Source organism: Dreissena polymorpha, chromosome 2 (assembly GCF_020536995.1).
Source record: "Dreissena polymorpha isolate Duluth1 chromosome 2, UMN_Dpol_1.0, whole genome shotgun sequence".
In the NCBI taxonomy this organism is placed as follows: Eukaryota; Metazoa; Mollusca; class Bivalvia; order Myida; family Dreissenidae; genus Dreissena; species Dreissena polymorpha.
In genome coordinates, this window is record NC_068356.1 from 82248175 (window position 1) to 82260338 (window position 12164).

Genomic DNA, 12164 nt, shown 5'->3' on the forward strand with positions numbered 1-12164 from the left:
CCAGATGAGACGCCACAGAACGTGGCGTCTCATCAGGATCCAAACTGTTTGCTATTCTGATAATATTCTTTGAAAAAAAAATGAAGAAAATGCTAATTTTAGAAATTCAACAGAAGACATTTTAGCAGACGACAAATTTCCCAGCATGCAAAGGGTTAACATTTGTGGTCTTTGACCTCAATGACTGATATTGGGCTTGCCTCTTGGGTTTTTCATGTTACTCAGCGACAGATGGTTTAGAACAATGTTATTGGAGATACAGCTCAAGACAAAAAGGGCCATAATTCCAATATTGACAAATGGTTTGTGTTGCAATTTGACATGCATCATCCTCTTATATACACTCATATCAAGTTCCGATCATATTAAGTAATTTGCAAATGGATTGCGACAATGAAATCAGCAAAAGCAGTTTGAAATAACGGCTCCAGACACAAAAGTATTCTAGACGGACAGAAGGATGGGAGAAAGGATAGGGCCAAAACCATATCGCTCCCCCTACGGCATATTATAATAATGGCAATTATTACGTAAAACAATAAAATTGGCATTGTGATTAACTCCAGAAATGAGATGAACAACTATCTGGGGAGTTATTAATTGCTTAATTATCTGTCTTCAATGGTCAAAGCTAGCTAAGAAAGTTATGATTGTTTATTCAATCCCTCATCATAAATACAATATTAAATGTGGAATTCCATTGTGGTCCTATATATTGCAGATGGGTCTAGCAACAGCCTCGAAATTAAAAAATGTAAATTGTGCACAATTTGTCTCAAATAGCCAGATAATTTATAAAACCTTTTTTTTTGGCCAAAACCAGCCTACACACACCATTTATATGTGATACCCTCAGATAATTTAATGAGGAAACCATGTGTGGTGCCTTAATGGAGAAATATAGTTTCATGATTCAAGATTCAATGTTTATTGCCATGTGGCCTACGGCACTTGCAAGTACAAATAACATTGCATAGTCACATATTTCAATATTAATGTACTGTGCTCTGTGAAAAGGGGGTTTAATGCATGTGCGTAAAGTGTCATCCCAGATTAGCCTGTGCACTTCGCACAGGCTAATCAGGGACAACACTTTCCGCTTTTATGGTATATTTCGTTTACAGAAAGTCTGTTCTTTGCAAAAATCCAGTTTAAGCATAAAGTGTTGTCCCTGATAAGCCTGTGCAGACTGCACAGGCTAATCTGTGACAACACTTAACGCACATGCATTTAATCCCCTTTTCACAGAGCGAGGCTCATATGTATGCAAACATACGCTGGAGAAATACAGACCGCAATACAGGAAGTTAACTACGTAAAGGCTTAAGAGAAGAATGACATGCTGCCTATCACCAAGGATACGTTAAACCAGAGAAGCCTTTATTTCCATACGGGTCCTTGAGATTATAAATAAGATACATTTATGTTTTCATGGAAACGATACGAAATCAAAAGCTTACATCATTTTTTTTTGTTCTAGGCAGAAACCCTTCAAGTCGCAGATGTCAACCTTATTATAATTGTTCCCTCCATAGAACAAAATGCTCAACAAGTCCCAAAAAATAGACAAAAAGTAATCGAAAGAAATACCAGATCATCAAGATAAAATTACAAGATTGCATATTGATGTATTTTCATGATTTCCATACAAACTCCATAACATCTCAATAAAAACTCCATACAATTCCCTATAAAAACGACCAAAGTCCACACAAAAACAATATAGGCAATTTTGAAAGAGACTGTTTTATTCAAAACTGTATCACATCTCAGGACAATTCAAGCAGTGTATGCCAATAATCAAGTATTGTTGGGATTCCTAATGCGACTCAAAGTTCCAGAGGCAATACAGTATTATGCCGTATAATTACAGAGAAGGTTAGACCCTGCTAAAACGTGTATTTTCTGTGGATGGCATTGAACAAACTAGAGTGTTAACAAGATTTTACTATATCCATATAAGGAAAAATGCCCCACCTCTTGGCAGCCATGTTTTTCAAGCAAAGTGTACCATTTTTGAACTCATCCAAGATATCATTCATGAAGATCTGAAAATAAATATGGCCTCTAGAGTGTTAACAAGGTTTTACTATAGCCATATAAGGAAAATGCCCTGTCCCCTGGCGGCCATGTTTTGCAACCAACCGGCATCATTTTCGAACTCGTCCAAGATATTATTGGGATGAATCTTCTGACCAAGTTTCATGAAGATCAGACCATAAATGTGGCCTCTAGAGTGTTAACAAGATTTTACTATAGCCATATAAGGAAAAATGCCCCACCCCTTGGCAGCCATGTTTTTTTAAGCAAACGTATCCATTTTCAAACTCAACCAAGATATCATTGAGACCAATCTTCTAACCAAATTTCATGAAGATTGGACAACTAATGTGGCCTCTAGAGTGTTAACAAGGCAAATGTTGACGCCGCAAGACGGACGACGGAAAAAGGCGATCACAAAAGCTCACCATGAGCACAACTGAGCACGTTGTGCTCAGGTGAGCTAAAAACAGTAATGGTATATAAGAATTGTCAATCAATCATTTGGCCCTCGTTCGGGGAAAACTGGTCTTATGCATATGCGCAAAGTGTTATCCCAAATTAGCATAAGCACTCTACACAGGCTAAAAAGAGACAACACTTTCTGCTTTTATGGTATTTTTTGTTTCATTGAAGACAGAGTCTTTTTAGCAAAACTCCAGTTTAGGCAGACATTGTAGTCCTTGATTAGCCTGTGCAAACTGCACAGACAAATCAGGGACGATACTTAACGCACATGAATAGAGCCCAGTTTAATCAGAACAAGGCTCATTTTGTAAAATTGTGCAGGTTTTTTAAAGGTAACCTACCTGGACCTGTTGGTTCTGTAGTGGAGGTCTTGTTGAAAGGAACAATCTCTGTGGAGACATTGTTGTTGCACAGGTTACCATAGCAACAGCAGAAGTAGGAGTTGTTGGTCTGTCGGTGACTATAGTGATTCTTCTCGTACGGGATACACTGGCTCGACTCACAGCTTTTCTTGTCGTCCACATCATTCCAGCACCCTAAAACAAGATACATTCTGGTAGTAGAGATCTGTAGATCAGTAGTCAAGTTTGCAATATTCAAATTAAGAGAGGGCTGTCCAGTTTACACAGTGGTTGGTACTTGTGCCTCTCACCTAGGCGACCTGGATTCAATCCTTATTGCTTAAAGCATGTGAGTTTGGTTTGTGGTCACCATACCGGACAGGATGGTTTCCTACGGGTACGCTGAACTCCTCCCCACAGTACAAGACCACATAAAATTCAAAATTCTTTCAGTAACAACTAAATGGCAAGAAATTGCAACAAAAGGTGTCCGAACTTTCTTGAGTGCTGGGGTACATTTTTAGTCTTTAGATAGTGTGGCCTCAGTCTATCCAGCAAACATATTTACATGCGTCAAAAAATTATACGCCTCTGGCCTCCTATGAAACCATCGACCTAATCTACAGACCGCTGAAATAACAATATTTGAACTAAAAAACAGCACTAACGTAAATGATTTCAGTTATTTTCCTGTATTATTTATGGTGTTTTAACAATAAAACTGTCTGAACTTGTTTTTATGAGTCAACTCTCTACTAGTATGTTTTCATGCAAAACTGTTAAGAAAGAGAAGAGAATCTTCAAAACATTAACCCTTTACCACTTAGATACGTATTTTGACCCATTTGTAGACCTATAGAAAGTTAAATTTAATTAAATACCTTTATTACTTAATTCAAGTTTTAAAAGCTTCATTTCCAACCATAAGGTACTGATGAGCAGCAAACAGCATAAAACCTGAACAGACTGCGAGTTACTCACAGGCTGTTCTGGTTTATGCTGGTTGCAAAAGTCATTTTCACTTTGCTTCTTATGAGGGAAAGGTTTAAGGAAGCGTTCTTACAAGCACATTTTTCCTAAAATAATAAGTCAGTGTAATACACTCATTATGTGGAAAAACTGAAAACAATACATTCTTTAAAAAGAAATACCACTATGTTCTCATTGTGTCAAAATATTTAAAATGTGGTTCTATAAGGAAACCTTCTGTTAGAAAAAAGACAACCAATATTTCTTCTTATCATCATTTCATCAAGTGTTGATAGTCATGTCTATCTACCTTTCATTAATAAATGAAATGCTGACATTGTCTAGACTGCCCTTCCTGACTTCTGGCAATTTGAGACATCTTTGGCTCAAGTTTTCCACAGAAGCCAAAACGTTTGCACTGGATTGGCCATTGATAGATGAGTGTAAAACAGTTATATCTGCTTAACAAGTTCATGCACTGATTGGGGAATTTGGACCCAATCCTCACCAATGTTATTTCAGCATCATTCCACTTCATTTAGCCCTGGACCAGGGAAGCATGCTTGAATCACATAATCTTGTTAACCGACTAAGGTGATATGTCAATGACATTGCCAACAGTAAACATGTATGTTAAAGTGATATGTCAATGACATTGCCAACATTTATCAAGTATTCCAATTAAAGAAAAGACCAGTTGTTTTCTTGGATTGACACATTTACAGTACTGTAGTTAGTTGGGAAAACATGACACACACATGTTTTTAGTAAATGCACCTTAGTAAGAAAGGAACATTCCTTAAATTGACATTATAAGGAAGTATTTCCGCTTATACAGCTACTACATTTACCGTGGTGTAATAAAAATGTTGCAAATTCCACTTTTCAAAAATATACTAAAATGTACTAATAAGATTGTAATAATGAAATCTTTAAGTAAAAACTGATGCCTTAAGATTTGTCCACAGCACGCTAATTGGGATTAGAACTCATTCCTACACACATTTCAAGATTTACGAGATTCAATAGCAAGTGGCTTAGCAGCTTTTCTTGAATGTGTTGGTGTTTGTATCCTGATACCAAAATGTTAATATACAGTAAATCTGTCCATATAAAGTTTTAAAGTTTTGCTAACTGAATTTTTTTTTTTTCACTTTTCCCAATCGGAAGCAAAGTAAAAATGGCTATGTGCAAACAGCATAAAATCAGAACAGCCTGTGAGTAACTCGCAGTCTGTTCAGGTTTTATGCTGTTTCCTGCTCATCAGTATCTAAGGGTTGGAAATGAAGCCTTTAAAACTTCAATCTAGTAATAAAGGTTTTTAATTAAATTCTACTTTCTTAGGGACTACAAATGCATCAAAATACATATTTAAGTGGTTATGGGTTAACCATGACCCCATACATCTGAACACCTTTGTGCATGACCAAGCAACAATGAGTCAAACACCAGGCATACATGTATTTTTGCAGTGTATTCAAAATACATAAAAGACAATGAAAAAGATTTTATCTGCATATACATGAATATTATTTGCAGATAAGTGTGCGTTTAGGATCAATTAAACCTTCTTTATTCATTGTGCAATTTGTCAAACTGCCAGGGTATTGATAACATGTGAATGCGAAACATGTGAATGCGAAACATGTAAATAACCACATAAAAGATTTATTGTGCAACTGCCACTGAGAAGACATCGATACAGTTCTACACTGCTGTAATGGTAATACTTTTCTGTTCTCTTCTGGTTTAATGTTAATCCTTGCATGTGAAGAACAAACTATGCACAGGAAATATTGATATGCCTATGAATAATGCTACAGGTTTACGTTTTTACTACATGCATGTGTTATACTTCATCAGATTTTATACTCTATGAAATCCAATCAGTGTTTCTCTGTTCTACAAGCAAGTAATCAGAAAGCATGGCTGAAATAGAAAGTCAGGTATATTTCCTTTATAAATAAATTTATGTACATGTACTCAACCAATCATTTTCATTTAGTTCCAATTCAAAGGTCTCGGCAGAAGCCAAAATCAACTAGAATTAACATTTTAAAAAACATGTGTTGCTAAGGGAATTTATTCCTGACTTTTGGAGAAAAGAACTTCTTCAAGAAACGGAATTGGGCAACCTATTTTTACTTTAAAGGCTATCAAATTCTGATATGTTCTTACCCATGTGCTCTTCTGACTGTTTTGACAATTACAAGATTAATGCATACATTGACTTAAATGCATCTTATAACATTTACATTAAACATTTTGCACACACAGATAATGTTTACTCCAAGTTTTAAGACATTCATAATTTTTAGAAACTCACTTTTAGCCAAACAAATGATTGTTTGTGGAATCTGAAGTTCCTGCACTTCCTTCAAAATCACAATCAGTGGAAGTACAGCTCCAATTGCATAAACAACTAGCATAATCCAGCTGTTTTCATGCAGGCTAACCTCTTCCCCATAATTTGAAGCACCTTGCCAGGGAAAAAGTCAAAATAAACTGTATGTCCATTTTCTAGATAACATTGGATGAATTAGTGGAAGAGATAACATTGGATGAATTAGTGGAAGAGATAACATTGGATGAATTAGTGGAAGAGATAACATTGGATGAATTAGTGGAAGGAAGAATCTTCTCCTCTATGTCCCTGAGAGAACCTTCTTAGCAATGGAAGTCCATGAACTGGGTAGTCCAAGAGTGGCTGGCTTTGAACGTATAGTTTTCCAACAGTAATAGACTTCAGTAAGTTATCAATGACAAAAACTTAATGCTCCAAAATGTATTGAACCATATGGCAATTTACAAAAACAATAGACGGTGTTACACAACAGTTATGAACAATAAAATCATATTTTGCATTATTTGTTATTCTATTATTGACAGGTTAAAGGGACTGTCCAACAGATTAAAGCGTCATTCGAGGCGAATCTATATTTTGGGAAACTACGAGGATTGCTTATATAGCTAAAAAAATACCTCCGCATTGAGCGTGGATGGTCGAGTGGTAAAGTCGGGAGACATTTTACTCCAAGCTTCCATGACTCTAGGGGTCAGTGGTTCGAGCCCTGTGGAGGTTAACGTTTTTCCTTCTTTTTTTTAAATTGAATTCTTATTTTTTACTGGAGATTTTTAGTTCAAATGTTTAAATTTATCAATATAAAGCATTTAAAGCAGTTAATGACAAGCTTTAATACATGCCAAAATCTGTTGGACGGCACCTTTAATACTACGAAGTATATCATTAGCTTATATAATTTTTGAACTCAGTGGTAAAAGAAAAGACTTGGAGCAAATTTCTGAAAAACAGTCATGTGATATTTTTATATACATTACAATAATATATAACAGTAATTAAAATTTACCAACACAAACTACTTCACCTTTGTACATCTGATGCTATACACATTACATACCTGTATCGAAACTCATCAATCCCATATTTTCAGAGGGTCTCTTAATTTTCAGGAACCCCTTTTGTTGTCTCTAAATTTTTATTTTTCATTTGTCTACTTAACTTTTTTTGACAGACATTTTTTGAAGTGTAAAAAGGTTATTGAGTAATTATGGTATACACTGGTAAGTTGATACGAAGACATTGACATTATAACTTTTATACATATACATTACATGTATTAAATATCTTAAATTTTAGGTTCTTCACTGTATGTGACTATCATTTTCTATGCTGTCAAAGATTTTATTTACACTCAAAATGAAAGGCTAGTGAAGTCAAACTAATATTACATTCCTTTAAGTTATTAAAAACATTTTGAAAATGGTGTCAAGCATATTTTCAGAAGGTCCCAAAGGCAACAACATATCAATTTGTTAAGTACATGTACACACCAACCAGAAAGTGCTTGATTAGGCATTGTTGACCCCCTGAATGAAAGTATGTAGACAATGTTCAACTAAAACAGAGATAGAAGTTTGGCCAGAGATATATTCTAAACCAGACAGATCACGTAGGTTGCAGACATGATCAATAATTTTCCATTTACTTTGTTGTTCCTTCTCAGATAAAGCATTAACGAAGTAGCAAAAGCACCAACGGTCTAATCCTCACCTAAAATAGGCTTCTCTTCAATGTTAAGCCATTTCCAAACATAATTGGCTGTTATCACAGGTTCATTGAACTAAAAAGCTCTGCCACAGGGACGACTGTCATACAATACTTTGAAGACAGACAGCTCTAATTAAGGGCAATAAGTAGAAGTGACAAAATCATGGCTCATTATATCTCAAGTAAATTCAAGTAAAAATACTGAGGTTTTCTGTTTAACCCTCTACCACTTAGTCGGATACTATTTTCATGCCTTTGCAGTCCCTCCGAAAATCAAATTCAATTAAATACCTTTCTTACTAGATTCAAATTTTAAAGGCTTCATTTCCAACCCTCAGATACTGATGGGCAGCAAACAGCATAAAACCTGAACAGACTGTTAGTTACTCACAGGCTGTTCTGGTTTTATGCTGTTTGCACATAGCCATTTTCACTTTGCTTCTGAGTAGGAAAGGGGTAAGTTCACAAGCCCTTTATCCCGTCTGTCTTGTGTGATGACTCTTTGCACAAACCTGCTTATAAAACAAAAATATCTGTCTTCAATAACAAAATTAGGGCAACCCCTATATATTGCCTAACAGATTTTTTTTAATGATAGACAGAGACCTACCAATCAGAAGCACAGATGCGCTTGCACACTTTGGGACATTGTTTAACAGCGTGTGTTTTTTTCGTTCAAATTTGGGGACCCATTCCCATTGGAAACAAGATACCGTTGGAGACGGGTGATGCTCCCCAAAGTTTTTTTTGTCACAATATTGCACTATATATTCAGATAAAAGGAAATGTCTTGAGGGCACAGTGGTTGGGGGGGACAAGAATTTTTGTATAGAAAAATTTCAAAGGGCTATAACTCTGTGAAAAATCATCCGACCAGAACCCACTGATAATATGCACATCTACTCTTGGTAGTGAAGCTTCCCATAAAGTTTCATTGAATTCCGGTCATTAGTTGCTGAGAAATAGCCCGGACAAGAATTGCACTATATGTACAGTTAATGGAAAATTTCAAAGGGCTATAACTCTGTGAAAAATCATCCAACCAGAACCCGCTGATAATTTGCACATCTCCTCTTGTTAGTGAAGCTTCCCATAAAGTTTCATTTAATTCCGGTCATTAGTTGCTGAGAAATAGCCTGGACAAAAATTGCACTATATGTACAGTTAATGGAAAATTTCAAAGGGCAATAACTCTGTGAAAAATCATCCGACCAGAACCCGCTGATAATATGCACATTTCCTCTTGGTAATAAAGCTTCCCATAAGGTTTCATTGAATTCTGGTTATTACCGTAATTACTCTATGTTTTCGGACACTCAAAGTTTTCGAACACCCCTGTTTTTAGCAAAAATAATTATGTTTCGTGACTCTTAATTTTCGGACACACGAGTTTTCATCCATAATTAATGTCTCTAAGTTTTCGGACAGTATATTTTACAGCGCAATTTTACCAAATGTCCGTCCTGTTTTCGATATCTAATGACACTTCGATCACTGGGTTTTACAACCGGATTAACATCATAAAACATTGCAGGTGCATGCCTGAGGGCAACGGACCATTACATTTGCGTTATAGGGTAAATAACCTGGTAAACCGGTATTAAACAATGGTGTAGCCCGAAAGCATAAGCCTTATGACAATTACCAGGGGTAGGGCCAATTAGCAGTTCAACTATATACCGCAATGGTACTACCAAATCTCAGTAAAATAACTGTGACAAATACTTAACGTTTCAAAATTTGGTGCACCCTATTGCAAGTTTTACGAACAATGGAAGGTGTTAGACAAGAAATATCGGAAATGAAAAAACAAAGAATTCATAGTTTGCTTTTTTATTGCGTTAATTACGGGTTCGTACTAGCGAGTATCGGTACATCACATGCTCATCTTTTAACTTGTTGGTCAAAGTACAACCTTGTAGTTACTATCTGTCAAATAAATTAAGCGTTTAAAATTATTTGAAATGCAGTGCACACATATATAACTGTAATTTATATTATACGGCATGGTATTTTACAAGTGCGTGCTATTACCGGTAGTGATTGATACAACTGAAGCTGTTTTCGGACACTTCAATTTTCGACTCAAAGTTTTTGGACACCTGTATTTTGTGAATATTTCTCGTATCTAAGTTTTCGGACACGAAAAAATTTAATTATTTTTAAGTGTCCGAAAATATAGAGTAATTACGGTAGTTGCTGAGAAATAGCCCGGACAAGAATTGCACTATATGTACAGTTAATGGAAAATTTCAAAGGGCATACTCTGTTAAAAATCATCCAGACCAGAACCCGCTGATGATATGCACATATCCTCTTGGTAGTGAAGCTTCCCATAAAGTTTCATTGAATTCCGGTCATTAGCTGCTGAGAAATAGCCCGTACAAAAACTGTGCACAGACTGACACATGGAAACACGGACGGACAGACGAATCGGCGACTATATGCTTCCCCCAAAATAAATTTTGGGGGAGCATAATAAGTATATATTTTTTCCAAATGTGACCTGAACATTTCCAATTGAAGATTAAACAAAACAAGAGGGCCTGAAAGGCCCAAAGTTGCTCACCTGCCATAGCAACCAGAATTCTTGACATAGGAACAAAATGAAATGATGTGCATAATGTCCATATTGCCTTCTTTCCATATTTTAAGTTGCATGAAATATTATGAAGAACTTTGAAAGTGAACGCAGGATCCAGAAAACCGCCATTTTCAGCAGTATTTCTAGTCTATTTGTTGCCATAGCCACCAGAATTCTTGATGCATGAATAAAATGAAACGACGGGCATAATGTCCATATTGCCATCTGTCAATGTTTCAAGTTGCATGAAAAAATATGAAGAACTTTGAAAAAAATCGCAGGATCCAGAAAACCACCATTTTCAGCAGTATTCCTAGTCTATTTGTTGCCATAGCAACCAGAATTCTTGACGTAGGAACAAAAAAGGAATGACGTGCATAATGTCCATATTGCCATCTGTCCATGTTTCAAGTTGCATGAAAAAATATGAAGAACTTTGAAAGTTATCGCAGGATCCAAAAAAGCGCCATTTTCAGCAGTATTTCTAGTCTATTTGTTGCCATAGCAACCAGAATTCTTGACGTAGGAACAAAATGAAATGACGTGCATAATGTCCATATTGCCCTCTATCCATATTTCAAGTTTCATGAAAAAATATTAAGAACTTTTAAAGTTATTGGACAATAAATGTGGCCTCTAGAGTGTTAACAAGGTTTTATTATAGCCATATTAGGAAAAATGCCCCGCCTTCTAGCGGCCATGTTTTACAACCAACCGGCATCATTTTCAAACTCGTCCAAGATATTATTGGGATGAATCATCTGACCAAGTTTCATGAAGATTGGACAATAAATGTGGCCTCTAGAGTGTTAACAAGATTTTACTATAGCCATATATAGCCATATAAGGAAAGGTTTTATTATAGCCATATTAGGAAAAATGACCCGCCCCCTGGCGGCCATGTTTTTCAACCAACCGGCATCATTTTCGAACTCGTCCAAGATATTATTGGGATGAATCTTCTGACCAAGTTTTATGAAGATCAGACAATAACTGTGGCCTCTAGAGTGTTAACAAGATTTTACTATAGCCATGTAAGGAAAAATGCCCCGCCCCTTGGCAGCCAGGTTTTTCAAGCAAACGTAACCATTTTCGAACTCATCTTAAATATCATTGAAACCAATCTTCTGACCAAATTTCATGAAGATTGGACAATAAATGTGGACTCTAGAGAGTTAACAAGGCAAATGTTGACGCAGCACAACGGACAACGGACAACGGACAAAAAGCGATCACAAAAGCTCACCATGAGCACGTTGTGCTCGGGTGAGCTATAAAATGTTTCAAAAAGTCAACATTTAATTCATCTCAAATCCAGCTCTATAAGTTAAACCTTAGTAACTATAATATTAATACCACTTTTATTCTCAATTTACAGCATTTGTAAGCAAAAAATGAACAATATAATTTCCTAAATTTAGTAAAAATGACGCAAATTTTCCCAATGCAAAGGGACCCGGCCCCATTCCCAAAATGGTGGGAAAAAACACAGTTTAATGAAATTGATAACACACACGTACGTGCTTCACTGATTATTACCAAAAATGTCTTCTTACTGAAAATTATATTTATCAGCACATGTAGTTAATCAATTATTAACCGGTATGTAATTACAGTTTAATTAAAGCCATTATTTGTATTTGTCTGAAAAGTGTAATTAAAGGTATAACTATAGGGCATTTACATATATTTA

General features: G+C 35.8%; 1 protein-coding gene across 4 annotated transcripts in view; it reads right to left on the reverse strand.

The window, feature by feature from the left end:
- LOC127867809 (bone morphogenetic protein receptor type-2-like) overlaps positions 1 to 12164 on the reverse strand; it is a 63484-nt gene that overhangs the window by 20944 nt on the left and 30376 nt on the right. For all 4 annotated transcript variants that reach the window (XR_008043667.1, XR_008043668.1, XM_052409275.1 and 1 more), the window contains exon 5: positions 2850 to 3044. Coding sequence is in view for 2 of the 4 variants with exons in the window: in XM_052409275.1 (XP_052265235.1) it covers positions 2850 to 3044 (195 nt within the window). In the remaining 2 variants the exon portion in view is untranslated. The remainder of the gene's footprint in view (positions 1 to 2849; positions 3045 to 12164) is intronic.